We start from the raw sequence: 21,045 nt of genomic DNA, 5'->3' as shown, positions 1-21,045 counted from the left end.
TATTAACAAAATATATACGGGTTATTTCACAATTAATAAATTATATACCCATATCTATATTGAATATCAAATCTAATTTCGAATATAAAAATCAACGAATGATGTAAAAGTTATCATAGCAATACGTTGTTGGATCAGGGTAATAGTTTTTTATCTGGCTAAATAATGGTGGATTAGATCATCTCAAGAAACCCTTTGGCCAACGGTATTAACAGTAACGAATCCAAGAATTTTTCGACACTGATATGACAAATTAATAATCGTAATAAATTAAAATTAATTATAACACACCAACTCAATTTTTGGCTAAATTTAGGGTCATTTAGACATAAATTAAATATTTAAGTTATTAAGAATCTATACACTTAGTTTTTTTCAAAAAATATCTTTTAAAAACTTTAAAACTACTCGATTATTGGTGTATTTCCAGTTTTTCACTTGAAGATTCTACATGATCAGATCCAGATACAAGATATTAACCTCAAATTTAACAAATAAAACCTAGAGTTTAAAGAGTTAACACCGAATATAAACAAACTAACTTTTATTGGCACATTTCAAGAAGGACCAATGACAAATATCGAGTCAAAATTGTACCTAATAGAGATTAATTATTGCATTTATCATGTATACATGCAATTAACGATAAAGATATAATTAATTTTAAAAGTATTTAATATTAGGCTCGTTTCGAAGATATCCACGAGACCGTTCTAACAGTACAATTTTTAAAAGAAAATACGTATTTTTTATCTAATAATTAATTAATATAAGAGTGTAAAAACTGAAAAAGGAAGGTACTTAATTAAAAGCACTAAATTCTTTGAAGGTTTAAAAGCATAAATGATATCTAACCACCACATGGTTATTTCTTAATTTATCATTTAAACTTCTTAAAGATTTTAATGTTTATGGTTTCACCCCAAAAACTTATGATTTTACACTTATATACCTTATAAAAATTGCACTTAGGCCCCACATTTTAATGGAATCACAACATTCATACCCCAAGGGTAGGTCTGCCTCTGAGTATTGATATGAATATGCCATTTTGCTCGAGTAGGGCTATCAGCCTTTTCTGAGTCATGTAAACATTAAAAGTTGTTTCTTTTACATAATAAGCGGTTACTGGACTTTTAGTATATCTCAAGAAATCAAATTAAAACTTCACCAACTGATTCATTCATAATATTTTTTTTACATTTTGAAGGTAATAGTATTTTTCCTACTTTTCGACAGTTAAAAATAGAAAATAAGAGCAACAGTGATCTACCATCATTTGATCACTTAGACCATGTGTTCACCATGGATGTTGAGCATCGGTTGTGATATGGCAACAACACTATCAACCGGTTGTTCAAGCAAACAATTACGACAATTGGGGCATGAACAATGTGACTCAAACCACTTGTCTATGCAACCGACATGAAATTCATGGCTACAGTGTGGCAACACCCGAACATTCTCCCCATCTTCAAAAGTTTCAAGACATATGGTGCATTCTGTAACTGAAATCTTCACTTCTGATCCAAGCACTCGTGTGGAAATCTGAACAACAACGGATTTTTCAAGACCAACAGGGTCTTCTAATGTTTGTGTTGTCACCTCTGATGTACGTCTGCGCTGGATGGCATAACGCATCACTTGAAAAACTCCAAAAGATGCTATTAATCCACACAACAAGACGATCCACATAATATTCACTATGAGATTCATCTCCTTTGTGTTTGAAATGTTTGTATCATTGTGGTTCGGGGAAGAAATAATCGGGCCCCCAAGAACACTCTGATGGTGTAAAGTGGTCATGAGTTCTATGTTTTTCAAGAATCTAAACAAAAGGGAGAGAGTTTATTAGTCGATTATTTTGCTTGTAAGGAGGTTCCAACTATATAGTATCGGAGATGTGAAAGGATGCATAAAATTGTTAATAATTCAAATGCTTTTTTATTGGTCACGAATCTTGGTAACAAATACGATGAGGATTTCCCTTTTCCAACTAGATTGCAAGTGTTACGTTTGATCTCATAAAATCTATGAATAGCCTTTTAAGGTTAAATGTATTATTTTCTAATACAAGATTGATAAGGATTCCATTTTAATTGATACTAGTTGTGTATCCGTGCAATTTGACAGGAGCCGTGAATTTTAACGATTTTGAAGTTTCACTGGTTTTATTAGAGAAGATTTAACGATTATATAAGTTACACTTGGTCTTTACTTATTAATACAATTTGAATAAATAAGAGTTATGGTTCCAATTACAGTCTATCGAAGAAAAAATTGTATGACAGTTTAAAATCCAATATATCTAAAATCCAACATATTTAAACGACTTCACAAATGTGTTCGATTTACACCAAGAACAAAGAATCAAGAGATCAAGAGCGAGACCGAGAGTTCTAGAACAATTGAATGGGAGATGAATGAATTTTTTTTAATAACTAATGGTAAATATAAGTTTAAATCTCACACTGAGGAATGAGGAGAAGACATAGAGGTATATGAGAGGGTGAAGACATAAGTGAAAAATGTCAAAAGTATCTTGGGAACATGAAAAGCAAAAGTAATAATGTGCGTTGGTAACTTGTAATATATGTTATTTTAATTATAGATTAAAAGGTTTTAAGATTGAATGTATAAAGTAGTAATACTTAATGCATTATGAGTTGTTTTTAAGACTTTGTGCATAAATATATAGTACTGTGTGCATTAAAAATTGTTTTTAAGACTTTTGATAAATCTGGTTTATAAGGTAGTATAGATAATCTTATTTTAAAGAATCAAATATTTATGTAACACTTCTCATATTATAGCATAGGGAAGATTTATTAGATTATAACGTATTTTTTTCACGAACATAATTTTAAAAGCTTTATTTTGGATTCAATGACCAAATAAATTCATTGTTTATGAAGTTACAATACATTTTCTACGTTATAGTGTTATAAATACGTTTATATTTTGTTGATAAAATTACAGTATGTTTTTATTTAACTGCATTAAAGAACGTAGTACATTTTCTTAATTGCATAAAAGCATAATTCTTTTCCACAAATAAAAAAATTTAAAATAGGTTTCCTAAAATATGAATCACAACAAAGTATGTTATATTTTTCAGTAATTCGTCGCTAAAAAATAAATATATAATCTGATATGCACTTAATATACAAAGTTCGACAGTTAGTGTTTGTTTACTATATGTTTATCGACAAGAGTGATCACCCTCTCTCACCTTATCGATTGACATTCTCGACCATCAAAATGGATTACGGTAAGCATCTTTCACTCGGTAAGCGCTTACAGGTGAGAGTTTTCTCATCACTTATCAGGTAAGATTGTTCGTCTTTATTATGCTCTTACCGGATATGATTTTTCTATCTTTACTATGCTCACCGATAAGGTAAGTGACATCTGGTAAGCGCTCACCAGATAAGAGTTTGGTGAACGACCCCTTGATCAAATATATGAAGTGCAATCATAACAAAGAAAATATATAGAGACCTTATAAACCAAAATCAATAGGAATCTATCATATTTATAATGTTGTTCTAAAAGGCTCGTTGCAATAGCTTTCATGACGTATTGTGACTCAAGGCTTAGGTCTTACGCCACGTTAAACTTGTAGCATGCCATGGCCTAATGCGTGGATTTTGTAACAAGATATTTGATTTATCATATCTTTTAAATGTTTTATTTGTTACTTTTTAATGTATAACTTAATTTAAGATGTTTATTACCATCGACTCATTGGATAGTAATAGAAAACATATGTTTACATATATGTATGTATATAATATTATATAAGATATAAAGATTTGTTGACATAATTAAGTCATGTCTTGGAAAACGTCGTGGTCTCGATGTGACTCCTGAGGTTTGAGAATTGGTCTCACTGTCACGTCATGCTTTCACGTCATTTAAAACCTTGATTTATAATTTTATTTGTTTGATGGGTTAATAAAAAGACTTGACGAAAATCAATCAACTCATCCTTTTTAATATTAACATATTGAAATGTTTTAGGATGACATTAACAAGTACTTCCAGCTGGGTTGCAAGTAGTTAATTGGATTGTGTACAACTTGAAGCCCTTTAAAACATCATTAAAGAATTAAAAAGTAACATCTTTATATTAGTGTTATATAAAAAATAATATCTTTTAGTTATCCCTTGGTTTCCTCTTTAATAAAGTGAACTTAATTGATTGTCCAATAAAGAATGTTATGTAGGTCATTTTTCAAACCTCTAAGATTTGGTATGGATTGTGGAACAAGTTGTGCTATTACCCAACAAGAGAATGTGATAGATATGTCGACCTAGTGTCACAAAATTCGGGGAATTTGAGTTGCGACATGAGTCAAGAAGCATGTTGTGTGATATTAATTGAAGGGTAAAAATGGATATTCAGGTACGTAGCACAAGATGAGAGCCGATAGGCACAAATACAAAGTACAAACACAGTTTTAGTCAAGTTGGTGTAAAAAGAAGATCTTTCCTACGTGAATTATAATCGGTCCCTAACCGATTTCTTGAAAAAAAAGATAAACCTTAATAGGATGGACCTAATCTTACACCTATTATGAGTCATAATTGGTCCTTCCTGAATTAGTCTAAAGGACTCTTCTGCAATAGCTTAATGAGTTGTTAAGCCTGTATGGCTTATTCTGTCAGCCATACATTGTTGTTCGTTTCTAGCTTATTTGGTCAACTGGTGGCTCAATCTGTCAGCCAGGAAAGTAGAGTCCTATGGACTCAGCCATTTGGTCATCCTCTTATTCCAAGTTTGCCCCTTTACATTTGTAGAATCCTAAAAAATTCCAGCTTCTCTCGATCTCATTTCTCTCCATCTTGTGTTTGCTCAACTAGTTCAAGCCTCTATCTCCATCGATCTGCGCTCTCTATTCTCCATCAATCCAAGTGTGCTTCTTCCTCACTATCCCCGGTTGTTGCTTCTTCCTCACCATCGCCGACCGTTGCTTCTTCCTCCATTGATCTCATTTCTCCTGCTTCTTCGGTCTCTGGCGTTTGCTTCTTCCTCAACGTCGCCAGCCATCTCTGCTTCACCATTGTCGGTAGTTGCTTCTCTGGCAGTTACCTTCTGCCTCACCATTGTCGGTCGTTCTTGCCCTCTGCCTCACCATCGATGGTATGGATCTTGTTACTGATTTATTATTATTTGTACTGTTTTTTCTATCTCAGTCTGGATTTGTTACTGAGTTGTAATTATAGATTTGGGTATGTTTTAAGTTTGGGGTTTTATGTGATGATTCGTTTACAATTTTATGATTTGATCTATATATTGTTGTTTTGAGAAATTTGATCTATAATAAGGCTTACAAAAAAAATCTAGTTTATTTGTCTAATTGTGATGTTAGTTGTATGATGTTTGAATTTATGTTTACTTTTATATTATAATCTAGGACGTTGTTTGTAATTGAATTGATTATGTTTAAGACATTTAAACTTATATATATATATATATATATATATATATATTTTAATTTAATTTACTTTTAGTTAGTGAAAATTAACATATTGTAATTTTTTTTAGATCGGTTCATATTTCGGGTTCGGGTATAACCAACGGTGAACGGGGAAACCAAAGGAAATTTTTTTTTTTTTACTCTTAACAGGTTTCCCAACGGGAATCGAGGAAACCACGAGGACCCGATTGGGATCCTTGATAAGATCCCTGTTGGGGATCGAGGCGGTTATGAAGACAGTTTTAGTTATCAGTTTTGGAAACGGGGATACCAATAACCAGCCCGAACCCGGGCCGTTGCCCTTCCTAGATCCAAACTCCAAAATAAAAGCCCAAAAAATAGTTGATTTAACACAAAACAATCCATCTATGAATAAGATCCGATTTAGGGGGTGTTTGGGATTGCTTATTTAGGATGCTTATCAACTTATTTCAGTCTCATACCGTCGATAAGTTATTTCTAGTGTTTGGATGAGAAAAAAGAAAATTGCTTATACCGGTGCCAAACCGGTAATAAGCAGTTTTTGATAAGTTAAACCTTCCTAACTTATCAAAATCGACTTTTGACAGATTACCCTTTTAACCCTGTTAATACCCTTTCTTTATACCGTAACAAAGATGAGAACCACAGCAGCCTGCTACCCTTTCTCTATACCCTAACAGAAACGAGAACTACAGCAGCCTATTACCCTTTCTCTATACCCTAACAGAGACGAGAACCATAGCAGATACGAGAACCACTTCTGACCGCCTGTGAAATCTTAATCTTATCCGTCTCATCATCACCGACAATCTCGATCCGTCTTATCGTCGCTGGCAATCTCGATCCTGCTGGTTTCGTTCTCATGCATAGACGAGAACCACTTCCAACCGCCTGTGAAATCTCATCCGTCTCATTATTGCCGACAATCTCGATCCGTCTCATTGTCGCCGGCAATCTCGATCCTGCTGGTTTCGTTCTCCTGCATAACATATTTTGAGGTTAGTGATCGATCTTCCCCGTTCCGTATTTCGTTCTCTACGAATTTGTTATATTCTTACTGTGAGGTGGATTTTTGTGTTCTTTTCTGTGGATTTCTCTCTACTTTATGTGTATTTCTTTCTACTTCAATTTCTGTGGACAGGGTTTCTGAAACACAAACGATATTTTTTTTTCTGAAAATGCTGACATGAAATACTAGAGATGATCCAAATTCATACATGTGTTGGCCATTTCAAATGGTCGCTTATCAAGAAATCAATTCAACAAAACTCGTCAAATTATAAACCAAAAGGCACAATTTCCTTTGAAGATAGTTAACAACTAAACTTTACTTTTCATTAGTTATAAAGCAACAATTGAATGGTAAATGAAGTTATGATAGCATCAACCTCCAACTTAGTTAGTACCCCCTATGTCACAGGAGGAGGCTGAGTGATAAGACTTGTATTACCAGTTTATCATCCCCTCAACATACAACCTCTTTGCCTTCCTATGCTTGCTCCATCAATCTTGTAAACTGGTCTTTCCAATTTAGAACCTTTTCCTCACCATTAACAGGGGTATTTCTAGTGATGCTTCCCTGATATTTTTTTCCTAGGGCATCAACTGGTATAGGGTAGAACATAACCTAAATGAACAATTAGGCAGCTGTTTCAAAACCATTTATTTTGTTTAAGAAGCCTGCCCACCAATTGCGAGTTTGCTTGTATGATTGAAGGAGAAACTGAAAATGCGAAATTTCTTTTAGTGTTTATGGCTATAGATCACTACTCCCTGCAAGTAACGAGGATGTAATTTGCCTTATTTTTTCTATATTAGCAATATATTTATAGTTTTGGTGTAGCAAATAACTTGTTTTCCATCTAAAGAACCTCAAAACATTATCCTTTAAGCACTGGATCTAAGTTATGCAAGATTATTGGATAAGCTTGTTCATTAATTGACACATGAAGAAAGACATAGCAAAGTATGTTGAGCGATGTTTGACATGTCTGCAAGTGAAAATTGAACATCAAAGACCATATGAGAATTTACAGTCATTAGAAATTCCTATGTGGAAGTGGGATCATATCACGATGGATTTCATAATGAAATTACCTAAACTCCAAAAGGATATGATGTCATATGGGTGATTGTGGATCGTCTGTCAAAATCTGTGCATTTTCTTCCGGTAAAAGAGAATTATCCGTTAGAAAGATTGGCAAGGATTTATATTAAAGAGATTGTGACCAGACATGGATTTCCGTTGTCTATCATCTCAGATAGAAACAGTCGTTTTACATCCAAATTATGGGAAAGTTTTCAAAAAGCTTTGGGTTCTCAGATTCGGTTGAGCACGGCGTATCATCCACAGACTGATGGGCAGAGTGAAAGAACAATAAGACTCTTGAAAATATGTTAAGAGCATGTGTTATAGATTTTAGGAGATCGTGGGAAGATCATCTGTCGTTAATTGAATTTGCCTACAACAACAGTTACCATTCCAGTATTCAGGCGACACCGTATGAAGTTCTGTATGGTCGTAAGTATAGAACGTCGTTGTGTTGGAATGAAGTGGGTGAAAGAAAATTAACAGGGCCGAAAATTGTTCAAGTCACTTCTGAGAAGATTGAGCAAATTAGAGAGAAGATCAGAATAGCTTAAGACCGTCAGAAGAGTTATGCTAACAGACGTCGTAAGCTGATTGAATTTCTTGTGGGGGATTATGTGATACTGAAAGTCTTGCCCTGGAAAGGGGTAGTCAAATTCGGTAAAAGAGGTAAGCTCAGCCCAAGGTATATCGTGTCGTTCAGAATCTGTAAGCAAATTGGATTGGTTGCGTATCAGTTGGAATTATCAGAGGAGCTTAGTTTAATTCATAACTCTTTCCACGTGTCTAATCTGCGAAAGTGTTTGGCAGATCTGAGTCTGGCAGTGCCTCTACTAGAAGTCAGACAGTCTGACAGTAAGTTGAATTTTGTAGAAACCCCAGAAGCAGTAACTGACCGTAAAATCAAGGTTTCACGGAATAAAGAGATCTGTCTGGTAAAAGTTCAGTGACGGTATCACAAGGGATCTGAGGCAACCTGAGAATTGGAATCGGAAAGGAGAACTGAGTATCCGTGGCTTTTTAATTAAAGGAATTCCGGGACGGAATATTTTTGAGGGGTGGATAATGTGATAACCGGGTCTTGGTTATCACCTCAGGTAATCAATATGTGATTATTTGATATATGATTATGTGAATGCATGACAAAATGTTATATTTTATCATGTGAGTATGTGTATTTTTATGCATGGAAAATATATGCATACTATTCATGCATGCATAAAAAGTGAATGTATTTTATGTATACATGCATGCATGAATATTAAATTGAGGTCATGCATAAGCCTTTAGTCGCCCTTCCATAATTAGAAGGGTATAAATATGAGGGTTGGGTGAAAGGAAGAGGTTTTTTGCCTCTTTTGAATTTTGTGTAAGAATATTCTAGTATATTGATCGAATAGCTTGAACTGAAGTTGGATTCAATCTTGCTTTTAAGTTGCATAAGGTGAGTGATTTTTTTTAAACATTTGATACATATGATTTCATCTTTTGTATATCGAATTATGCTTTGTTCCTTAAAAATATATTGGCCGGATTGAGTTTAATTCCGGTCACTATGTTGACCGGAGAGGGGATGTCCGGCCATAGTATTGACCGGACAAGGTGTTCATGTAATTTTGAAATAATGAATCCGGCCATAGTCCTGACCAGAGAAGGGTGACTCCGGTAGTGGTGTTAACCGGATTGGAGCCTGTCCAACTCTAGTGTTGACCGGAGACAAGTAAGTCTGGCCAAGAGTTAACCAAACTCGAGCTATAAATTGTTTTTAATTGAAGTGTTGACCGGATTCAATTCAACCTTAATGGAATAGTGTTGTCCGGATGAGTAATCTGGTCAAAGTTTGACCGGATATGATGTCCGGCTAAAACTAATTATGTTGACCGGATAAATTCATATGAATATTTTATTCAAATTTGATTATGTTAAGGACATATTGTTCTTTTCAAAATGATAAAGAAAAAGTGTACAATGTTCATTTGAAACTATTTCTGGTTAAATCTATAGATGGTGTTCCATCAGGATGTTTGTGACTTCAGTCTGTTCTGATTGAAAATAATCTGTAAAATTTTGATGAGATTATAAGGAAGGCATATCAAGTAGAGGTGTATTTTGGGATAAGGGTGGCATATCAAGGAGAGGTGTACTTTGAGATAAGAGTGACATATCAAGGAGAGATGTACCTTTGGATATAAGGGTGACATTTATATGTATTTATTAATATAACTCTTACTATTATATCCTTTAAGATTACGATGTTTCTGAATCTTTATTTCTTTGTGATTTAAAGATTCAGGGACATGGTTCTTGTTGGAAATGGTAGTAAGGATGTTATTGAGAATGAAATAATTGGTTTATGGCCACAAAGAAATTACATGAACCCATCTCTAACCTCTGGCCATAAACCAATTATTTCCATAAAAGTGTTTAGAGATGAGTTATGTGGAACTCGAATGATTCTAGCCTGTTTTTGCTTATTTAACTACTTATAAGTCAGAGATTGGTTTGGGAATCAGCGGGGCACTAGTAGATGTGAATTACATGGTTATGTATCTTTATATATGAAAAGTTGATTTCAAATAAAGTTTTGGTGATCTTCACCCTGCAATTACATGGAAAAAGGGATCTCACTAGACCTTCCGGTCTAACCCTCATTTTGTCTTTCTAAATATGTATTGCAGAAACTGTTGGGTTACACGATGGTTAGGGGACGGGGAAAATGTAATATTTTCCTATGTGCATATTTGTGTGAAGATCAGTTCATGTTAAATCTAGTTTTGTAGATAAATGTTGATCAATACAAGAAAATTTAATATAAGTATTTTTTGTGCATCAATGAAAAAGATCCCTGAAAAGAGTAATAGGGACACAACTCTATGAGTTCCAGTGTTACTCTTACATTCACTGACAATCTATAAGTTAGTGAATATGCTTTCAGTTTCAGTTTCCCTTCTTGTAATTTTTCTTAGACTTAATCTTAAGAAAATTCTCTAAGTAAAGACTGACTCACAGAAAAAGATCCCAAAACAGTTAAAAAAGACATGTACTTTATATGTAACTTTTCCTTACTGTTATTTGATAAGACAACTTTCTTTATGATTGTCTTGTTATCATTAAATAGGGGGAGATTGTTGATCCTCTCTCTCAGTGATTTGATGATAATCCCTTTTTTCTTGTACGAAGTATTTATGTTTCTGTCTTTCAGTTCCAACGATCATCACTGAGTCTATTTAGTGATCGCTGAGAACATGTAATGTAAATCTATCAGCGACAGCGATACTTCAAGAAGACAAAACTCACACCAAAGAACCTTCAGCGAAAGTCGAAGACTGAAATTGAAGATTAGAGATTGGCGAGTACGTGATCTGAAGCGGTATTCAGTGATTATAACCTGGTCTACACATGTGTGAAGACTGCCCAAGCCTCAGTGAATGCTGAAGAGACCTTTAGGTTATTCCAGCATTCAGCGATCAAAAGAGGCTTGTTGAGCACGATTGCTTTTGTTTTGTCCTTATAAACACAAAGGACAAACCCATACCCTTTCTAAAGTATAGTTCAGTACAAAGCCGATTAGTTGACTCTACTACCCACCAACTTTATGAAAAAATGTCTGCTCATGAATAGGCTTTTGTACTATTCACTGTAGCAAAGGACAAGTCTTTCTCTAAAGGCTTGACACGTGTTCAAACCCTACTACGTTGCATTAAATGTGCATTTAATGCAATGGGTATAAATAGATGTGCTCTATCTCCATGCAGAGATACTCTAATACTTACTCTTGAACCCTAACTTATGTTCAAAAGTAAAAGAACATACATCTAAGAAAACAATATGCTTATCTTCAAAAGCAAGTTAGAATCCCTTTCTAGTATTCTAAATAGTTCTTACCCAGAAAGAACTTACTTTCTTCTAAGTCTCTTACAACAAATCATTTCTCTTTGCTAAGAACTAGTGTGTAACTTAGATTATTTACATAGGTTATCTTTATCTTTTCTTTCTGCAAACAATCTTGTAAAATTTGTATTGATCCTTCTTTATCAATATATATTTTAAATTTGAAAAGTTTACTATGTTTGTATTCATCCCCCCTTCTACAAACTGTTATACACATCTTGTAGACCCTAACGGGACCAACAATACCTTTGGATATAGGGGTGGCATTTATATATGTATTTATTAATATAACTCTTATTATTATATCCTTTAAGATTACGATGTTTCTGAATCTTTATTTCTTTGTGATTTAAAGATTCATGGACATGGTTCTTGTTGGAAATGGTAGTAAGGATGTTATTGAGAAGGAAATAATTGGTTTATGGCCAGAGGTTTTGAATAACTGTATTCCTGATAAAAGTGTTTAGAGATGAGTTATGTGAAACCTGAATGGTTCTAGCCTGTTTTTGCTTAATTAACTGCTTATAAGTCAGAGATTGGTTTGGGAATCAGCGGGGCACTGGTAGATGTGAATTACATGGTTACGTATTTGTTTATATGAAAAGTTGATTTCAAATAAAGTTTTAGTGATCTTCAATCTGCAATTACATGGAAAAAAGGGATCTCACTAGACCTTTCGGTCTAACCCTCATTTTGTCTTTCTAAATATGTATTGCAGGAACTGCTGGGTTACACGATGGTAAGGGGAAGGGGAAAATGTAATATTTTCCTATGTGCATATATGTGTGAAGATCAGTTCATGTTAAATCTAGTTTTGTAGATAAATGTTGATCAGTGCAAGAACTTGTATCTTGGAATTTTTGGGCTATGTACTTTATACGATAATTTCTTGTATTTTGGGACCAAAATGGTATAAAACATGTATTTCTGTTGAATGAAGTATGTGTTATATGCAATGTATGATGTGGGGTGTTACAATGGTGTTCATTGATTTGTGCATGAATGAGGTTAAAAATGGGTATAGACCTGGTAGTCACTTCAATAAGCTTGGGTGGGGAAACATAGAGAAGAAGATTAAGGAACGGACAGGAAAATCTTTTGACAAGAAGCAACTTAAAAACAAATGGGACACTATGAAGAAAGAATGGAAGTTGTATGATCGCTTAATGAGGATTGAATCTGGCATTGGATGGGATCCCATAAGAAAGACAATTATTACATCACCAGAGTGGTGGGACGAAAAAATAGAGGTAATACTTACTATTTTATATATATTCTTTTGTTTTCTATTACTTTTTTATGATTTCCTAGTGAAATTTGCTAACAAGAGCCATTAACACACAGGGCGACAAAGATCTTGCCAAGTTTAGGGACTTAATTTGGAGATTTATCAAGTGTATTATGAGCCTTTATTTCGGGATTCCGTTGCCATTGGAGATAAGACTAAGGCTCCCGTTGAATGTCAAAACAATAGCGGTCCGATGATGAAGAAGATCATGAGGGGAAAGGAGATAGTGATGAAGTGAATTTAGGCAACGATGATAAACATCTTTTCCCTCAAAGTAGTTTGAGTAAGAGGAAGAAGCCAAATAATGTCGCACCTACCCGTTCAACCAAGGGAAAATCTTATGTAACTTCCTCATTTGAAGATAAACTAGATAATGTATTGGAGACACTATCATCACGAAGCACACAAACTTTTTCATCACAGAATAATTACTCACCAACGACACAAGAATGCATGGACATTGTGACATGTTTTCCAGGATTTGAAGAAGATTCAACGATGTATAGCCAAGCATTACACATCTTCCTAAAAAAGCAAGTCCATGAAAATTTTATGGTTCCAAAGACATATGGAAAGGATGAAGTTTCTTAAGTTACTTATGGAAGAATGATTCATATCGTGTTTTACCCATTTCATTTTATCTATCCCCTTTTAGAATGATGTTTCACATTATCGTTTAATATTTTGATATTATGTTTTCAACTGGTTTCATATCATGTATAATCGTTTGACATTATATATGACGTTTGACATTATGTATGGCGTTTGATATTTCTATCCTTTTTATATGCGTTTTCAATATGTTTGATTTTTTTTAATCTATTAATAGGATGGATCGTGATAACTCTGATTCGAATGGTGATAATGAAATAAATTGGGTGGAAGAGGAGAACAGATGGCTACTATCATGTGCAATAGCTATCAAAGAGATAATAATAAGTCATAAATTGAATAGCACACGTATGCTTTGACGCACATCTTCTCACACAGGAAACATATTTATTCATGAAGTACTTAACGGTCATCCTAGACGTTGCTACTAAGATTTCAGACTACATGTCCCAATATTCAAAATGTTATGTTCAGATCTTGCTACACGTTACGGGTTAAAGCCAACACGTAATATGTGTATTGAGGAGTCTGTTGGCATTTTCTTGATGACTTTAGCACATGGGTGTGGGAATATGTTAATTCAATAAACCTTCAATCATTCTAGAGAGACTATTCATAGGAATTTCCATGTTGTTTAGAAAGTTGTACTTAAGTTAAGTGCGGACATCATAAAGCCAAATGCAAATTACAATGAAGATGTACCTGCACATATTTTAAATAACTCTCGTTATTATCCAATGTTCAAGGTACTTCCTATATCTTGTTTCGTATTTGACCGTAGCATTTTAATAGATTAATAAATTATTTTACTTATATGTGTAGGATTGTATTGGTGCTATCGGTGGGACACACGTAAGGGCATCGGTTCGAGAGCAGGCGCAAGCAAAATACATTGATAGAAAAGGATATGTGACGTAAAATATCATGACAGTTTGTGATTTTGTGTTTTACGTTTGCATGGGCTGGATGGGAGGGAACTGACATAACACACGGATATTTTTTGAAGCCTTACGTAGAACTGAGCTTAAATTTCCACATCCAATCGCTGGTTAGTATTTTTTTGTAGTAATGCAAACTTTTATGTTTTCATACCATTTGAAACGAATAACTGTAGTTTGTTTATTTTTCATAACAGATAAGTATTATGTTGTTGATGCCGGATATCCAAATACTAAAGGTTATCTTGCTCCATACAAATGAACAAATATTTGTTATCACATACCTGATTTCTGTAGTAGACAAACTACAGCAATACGTGCTCCCAAAGGAGTAAAAGAGACATTTAACTATTATCACTCATCAATGAAGAATGTTGTTGAACAAACTTTTGGAGTTTGGAAAGCTAGGTGACAAATACTAAAAGATATGCATGTCAATTACACCTATGAGACACAAGTAAATATTGTGCCAGCGTCGATGGCAATTCACAACTATATTAGAATGAATGGAAGTTTTGACGAAGCATTTAACATGGTGCAACAAGAATTATACAACCCTCATATTGATGTTGATGATGAAAGATGTGGTAGCAATAATGAAGCACATGAAAAAACAAGTTCGCGTCGTAGGAGTAACGATCTATATATGAGTGCGGTGAAAGATATGATTGCAGGAGATCTAATAGGTGGATCCAGAGGAATATTTATTATAAATGACTATCTATTTTTTGTTATTGATATTTTGATTATAAAAATATCACATTATAAATGACGATCTAATATTCTTTTGTTGTACAAATCTATTATTTGTCATAAATTATTAATGATATTGGTATAAATGTTTGTTAATTATTAATCTTATTGATATAAATTTTTGTCAAAGATATTATTATAAATGATGAAAAATAAATTTTTACATGTTAAAAAATCAAATAAGTTAATAAACAATCCCAAACACTCCCATAAGTCAATAATATGGAATACCGTCCTTTTAGGTCATTTTACATATATAAGCAAAATTTGCCAAACACTAAAAAAACAACTTATCAACTTATTGCTTTTTGGTATCGCTATAAGCTAATCCAAACACTTTTTACAAAACTCCGGTTTAATACCACATAAGTTAATAAGCATTTTTACAAAAAAGACATAAGTTATTTTAAATGTCTTACCAAACGATGAACAGCAACGCACCCTTACTCCGCTATATTCACACAATTATGAGCATAGGTAATAACAATATTAATTCACATGATGTTATAAAAATAGTAGTTAATATATAAAACAAAAAAATAGTTAATATTAAAAAAAACACATACTATCCGATCCTTATAAAAAGGTTGTATCCAATCATTGTTCTTTACGTACAGACCGGAGTGGAGCTAATACAAGGGGCATTGACAGTTACACATTTTGGGAATGCAATTATTATAATATAGTCCTAAACTACAAGAAGTACAACATTTTCTCATAGATCTTCTTCTAATACAATTCTTTCCAAATTTGAAACAAATCTTTCCATCAACATACTTCGACTATGTTGTTTTTCCACCAATTTCCTCAATTCTTCATTCTCATCTTCAAGTCTCTTCTTCGTAACTTGGTTTTCTTTTCTTAGCTCTTGTATGATCTCCTTCAATTCAAGATTTTCTTTTTTAAGATCCTCAATCACTTTCGATTCCTCATCCTTCCACAAACACACCCATTTTCCATTTCACATAACAAGTATAAAAACCCATAAATTGCAACGTATTTTGGTCAATACCAAAACTGAAGGTTTTGAGATCAAATTACGTTGCATTTTACAATACAATTTGCTTGATATTAAACTTACATCACTTATGACGAGGATCTTGGATTTTTCTTGCGAATGTTGTTCTTCACCGTGCACTCCAACTATTCTACTAGCTCTTTTGCGGGCTACATCAATTGGATGTTTCGTAGTTCCTGATCCAGTTCTTAAAATTGATTCTGATTCTTCTTCCCTGTGTTCTTTAACCATTCTGATGGGTTTTTCACTTGCTACATCAATCAGATGCTTTATAGTTCCAGGTCCAGTTCTCAAAATTGCTTCTTCTTCTTCTGGAACCATTCTAATAGCACTTCCGCTATCTACATCAAGTGGCTGCTCCATCGTGGTTCTTGAACACCATTCCTTTGTACATGTTAAAAAAAGAATCAGCAGAAAATTTTGGATCCATGTGTCTGTAGGATCTTGAGGAAACTTACTTGTGTGATCTCCCTGATTATATCGACCTGCAACTCCTCTGAAGTTGGTTCAAGCCTCCATAATATCTGATAATATATCGACCCATAAATTCATAAGCCAAACAGACCCGGTATATCACACCCAAAGGTGGGGTCAGGGGAGGTTGAGATGTAAGCAGACGTCACATGACCTCCACCCCAATGGGTAGAGCCGCTGTGAATAGTGTGGAAAAAAGAAAATAAAAAGACATTCGAGAAGGAAGAATTTGAAAACAGAAAGGTAGAGAGAGACCCATAAGTGCATGGTAACCTGGAGAATAACAGTAAGAAAGAGAGACATGCCTGAGAATGCTCTAATTCCTCAAACTTGATAGTGAATTGGGAAGACGTTAAATATTGCCTACCACTGCTTTCCCATTGGCATACACGAGGAAATGTGGAGAGACAATCCAATAATTTAGGCCTTCCCATAACAATATGCTCATAACACCATACCTGAGGACATATTAGTTTAGATAACGGAATTTTGGAACAACCAACACAGAAGAAATGATATTCAGATTCTTTAACTAGGAAGGCAAACCATCTTTCCAACCTCAAAGACAACCTATTGGCATCTGAACCGAGGGAATTGTGATTCAACAAGTTTTCTGAATCAAAATATGCAGAGGTGACCCGCAAAGAGTTACGGATGCAAGAAGTTATATTGTCATTGCAATTGTGGTTGAAGGATGTTCAGCTTTCATAATGGTCAGGTTTGTGAGAATATGTGGAACTCCATTAGATTACTCTACAAAAGAGCTCTTGAGAAGAGAAGAAAAGTTCCAACATATATAGTGAAGAAATGGTCCAAGTCTAACCGATGAAAGACTCTAGCATGCCCCCTCCAACAGAGGCTAAACAAACATAGATTATCCCACAGAATCACAAGGAGTACAGATTGACCCCGAGTACCTAGAGTGATAGACCTTGGCTGTGAGAAAATGTAGAACGCTATCATATTACTCTCCAAAAGATCCATTGAGGAGAGAAGGGAGATTCCAACAGATATKGAGAAGAAATGGTCCAAGTCTAGCCGATGGACTCTAACAAGGTTGATGGATTTTCATGATTAAGAATCACATTTGGGGTATGGCATGGCAACTAGAGGTGTAGAAGACAAGACAAGCTGGCATGTGAGAGCAAATCAGAAGGCAGATCAAAAAGCCCCACAACCCCAAGCCAAGCTCAAACACATATGGCTCAAACTCAAGAGCTCAACAACTGTAAACGAGCCAAGCCCACCAAGCCTACATAAACCTATCCAAGACAAAATTTCCTATTTTCTTTTTAGGGGTTTCCAATTGTAACTTCTCGAAGAAAATTTATTTATTCCCCTTCTTCCTCCAAAAATGGAAACCCTTTCCATTTTGGATTTTCCTTATGCATAACTCTTTGAACCTACTTTGCTTTTCTGGTAATCATTACTTGACATAAGTAATTCTGCTTGTCGTCCACAAGTTTCTTTGTTCTATACACATTAAGGGTCATTTTAAACATTTAATCAATAGTCAAACAGAACCACGTGCCAGGTCCAACGTTGCATTTTTTGTGATCGAGTAAAAATTTTGTTGAACAGTTCACTTTTTATCATTTTACGGGCCCATAAGAACGAAGCCTAGGTCTGAGCTTATTCGTGCCTATACAAGCCAATGGGACCTAGCCTATACAAGCGAAGCCATGGCTGGAGCCAGTACAACCCTATGTGATCCCACAAAAGTTGAACCTATACAAACCAAACCAATCTCAATGATTTGAAAGAGCAAGTGATTTTGTAGAAAAGATGGAAGTACAATGGTCCCTTTTTGCATTTACATTTCCACAATTTGTCCAAAATCATGCAATCTTTCAAAATTATATTTTATTAATTATCACAAGAGCCAGCATTATTTTATAAGATAAGTTAAGTATGATGGTTCAAAAAGAAATATGAGCAAGTAAATAGGAACTTACTTGAAGAAGAATAAGACACCCTCCAATAAAACTTGTTCTTTTACTTTTTCGTTGGCTCAAGCAATCATGAAGATCTTCAAGAACAGCTGCACCCCAGGCAAAACAACTCACTTTATCCAAGTCTTGAAAAAAAGAAAGATACCTCAAATCCACCTTTCCATTTGCAGTTGGAAAAAGTAACGTTCCAAAACAATATAATAAAAACGTTCTCACGAAAGATTCATCATCCCTTTCACCTAGAGACTCAAGTCTCTGCTTAAGTGATTCAACACCAATTGTCCTATTCACTATAGAAGCACCAAATTCTTTCTCTAGGCTCGTTAATGGTGCATCTTCCTCTAGGACCACAARTTCACCAAYAMCACGTARTCCTAAAATCAAAACAACATCTACAAGGGTTATTGTTATTTCWCCAGGAGGAAATACAAACGCTTTTCTTTCGYTATTCCATCTTTCCATCAATTCGTTCAATTGCAGCCTCCTTAGGACATGATTTGGAATACRCAACAAGTTGCCAAATCCCACTCTTTTAATGGAGTTCCTTTGGCTTTCTGTCAGTTTATTTACTTGTTTCAGAAATGAAGGCAATGAGAATTTGGTAGTGAAAACCTGCATAAAGAAACATGTTTGAGAGATTGATGCTGATATCAAAATGTAAATGGATCAAATGAAAATGAACAATTCTTCTCCATTCTGAAAGAATGCATCATTTCACAAAAGTTGTAAACATTAAACTGTAATCAGAAGTGGAGGTTTTGTTATTTCAGGCTCTAAGGCACAAAGGTCTGCCTACGGCCATAGGCATGAGACTCATAGCAAGGTGGGTGACTCATCTACAATGACCAACAAAAGTTTTAAATTGTACACTATCAACAGCCTTAACACAAAGGCCATGTTTGTTTGGCAACMAAAAAGCTAGCTTATTTTTTGAGCTTACTGAAAAAGCCCCGTGTGGTAAGCCAAGCTAGCTTTTTGAAAAGCTACTTCAAATAGMTTATCGGGCTWWTTYMMYTTTYYTWWTKKKSCCCYTWWWWTTTTWWTTTWRGKYMWTTTWMMWTKKYMWYYWRSYTWWTWRGKWRKTTTTATCAAATATGACTAGTYTTATTAGCTAACAACAAGCTTATTAGCCATTAACTAGTTTGCCAAACATAGCCGAAACTTAACTTGCAGCCAACCAAATTGTGCTTTTCTAAGATATGGCTTTGGGTGGTTCCAAATCCAAAATGCATGTTTTAAAGCACAACTAGGACGGCTGCCGGCATATTTCTTTCTTTCTTTATTACACATACATACAAAGGAATCATCAAAAAGAGGCATGTATGCCTAAAACATTGAACTTAATACAATTTACAACATATAACATCTATATTAACATGAATGGCACATGGAAAAAAGCATCAATAACATTCAATCAGTAATCTTCTAACATTAATACTAATACCAATTAATATTGACCAGAAAACCATGGGCACTCACATGAACCAGTTAAAAATTCATCAATTTAACAATTAACATAAACATTAGTAACCTATAAACCACTAAAATTAATCTCAAGTCAAGAAACAGATCATCAAGAGAAGAGACATGTTTGAGGTAGAGCGAAGAACCTAATGTTGATTGTTCCATTTTTTTCTCTTCACTTTTGGTGGTATAGTAGTGGAAGTAGATGCCTAGTACGTTAGGATTCCATTTAAACTAAAAGGGCATTACACAAAACAATTTTTATTCACTAAAATCTCAATCTGAACCTTGTTGCAAGAAATTATTGGCAGGTGCCACCATCTGCCGCAACCATGGTGGCCTTTTAAGGCATTACACCTTAAAAGCACCTTTCACAACCATGGTTAGATACTTGGAAGGATTCTAACTTAATTTTGTACCTAATTATGCAGAACCCTGGCAAAAACACCAAATGTAAGGAAGCATCCAATCAAGAAAAGAAAGTTATAGCACAATTTATTTGGATCCCCAAAAATAGAAACAGCTTCAAAACACTAGTTCGATTCATCACTTGCAATACAATTTACAAGTATCTACATCCCGAATTCCAACAAAAGGGAGAAGACAATATACTAACTTAATTTTGTACCTAATTATGCAGAACCCTAGCAAAAAYACCAAAYGTAAGGAAGCATCCAATCAAGAAAAGAAAGTTATAACAATTTATCTGGATCCCCAAAAAATAGAAACAGCTTCTAAACACTAGTTCGATTCATCACTTGCAATACAATTTACAAGTATCTACATCCCGAATTCCAACAAAAGGGAGAAGACAATTTACGAAGTTGTAAAAAAAGGTTACATTTTTAAAAACTTGTTAATATTCAAGAAATTGAGAGAGTACCATTGTTGCGAATTCATGTAACTCTGGGAGGTAAGTATCGCCGGAGGATTGGGCAAGGATCGACGGCGGCAGGTAAGAACAAGATTCGCCGGAGAGAACAGWGGAGTGTTTTAGTGAAGCTTGCTCGAGAAGCTCAAACTCACAAGGCGCGAAACCAACATTTTTATGAGGACGTCCTTTTATAGTGCGAGAGGGAGTTCTTTTGGGAGTTTGGGTTA

General features: G+C 34.5%; 2 protein-coding genes and 1 pseudogene across 2 annotated transcripts; 1 reads left to right on the top strand and 2 right to left on the bottom strand.

The window, feature by feature from the left end:
* Window positions 1-1,287: 1,287 nt before the first annotated feature.
* On the bottom strand, window positions 1,288-1,641 carry LOC112505936 (RING-H2 finger protein ATL74-like). Its single transcript, XM_025109971.1, has one exon. The coding sequence runs from the start codon at window positions 1,639-1,641 to the stop codon at window positions 1,288-1,290; it is 354 nt and encodes a 117-aa protein (XP_024965739.1).
* A 10,781-nt stretch (window positions 1,642-12,422) lies between these two features.
* LOC112505935 lies at window positions 12,423-13,343 on the top strand (annotated as a pseudogene).
* Window positions 13,344-15,647: 2,304 nt separating this feature from the next.
* On the bottom strand, window positions 15,648-20,971 carry LOC112507754 (protein MAIN-LIKE 1-like). The gene is made up of 6 exons (XM_025112444.1): window positions 20,828-20,971; window positions 18,484-19,092; window positions 16,834-16,986; window positions 16,513-16,578; window positions 16,118-16,438; window positions 15,648-15,970 (listed from the first exon to the last, which is right to left on the bottom strand). Exons 1-6 carry the CDS (start codon window positions 20,828-20,830, stop codon window positions 15,752-15,754), a joined length of 1,371 nt encoding a protein of 456 aa, XP_024968212.1. The 5' UTR covers window positions 20,831-20,971; the 3' UTR covers window positions 15,648-15,751.
* Between the last annotated feature and the right edge of the window lie 74 nt (window positions 20,972-21,045).

This window comes from Cynara cardunculus (genome assembly GCF_001531365.2).
Source record: "Cynara cardunculus var. scolymus isolate 2C chromosome LG 2, CcrdV1, whole genome shotgun sequence".
NCBI lineage: Eukaryota > Viridiplantae > Streptophyta > Magnoliopsida > Asterales > Asteraceae > Cynara > Cynara cardunculus.
This window is presented reverse-complemented; position numbering and strand designations above follow the sequence as displayed.

Bases quoted from the DNA above. Each gene is read 5' to 3' on its own strand.
- LOC112505936 (XM_025109971.1), bottom strand. From the start codon at position 1,641: ATGCGTTATGCCATCCAGCGCAGACGTACATCAGAGGTGACAACACAA.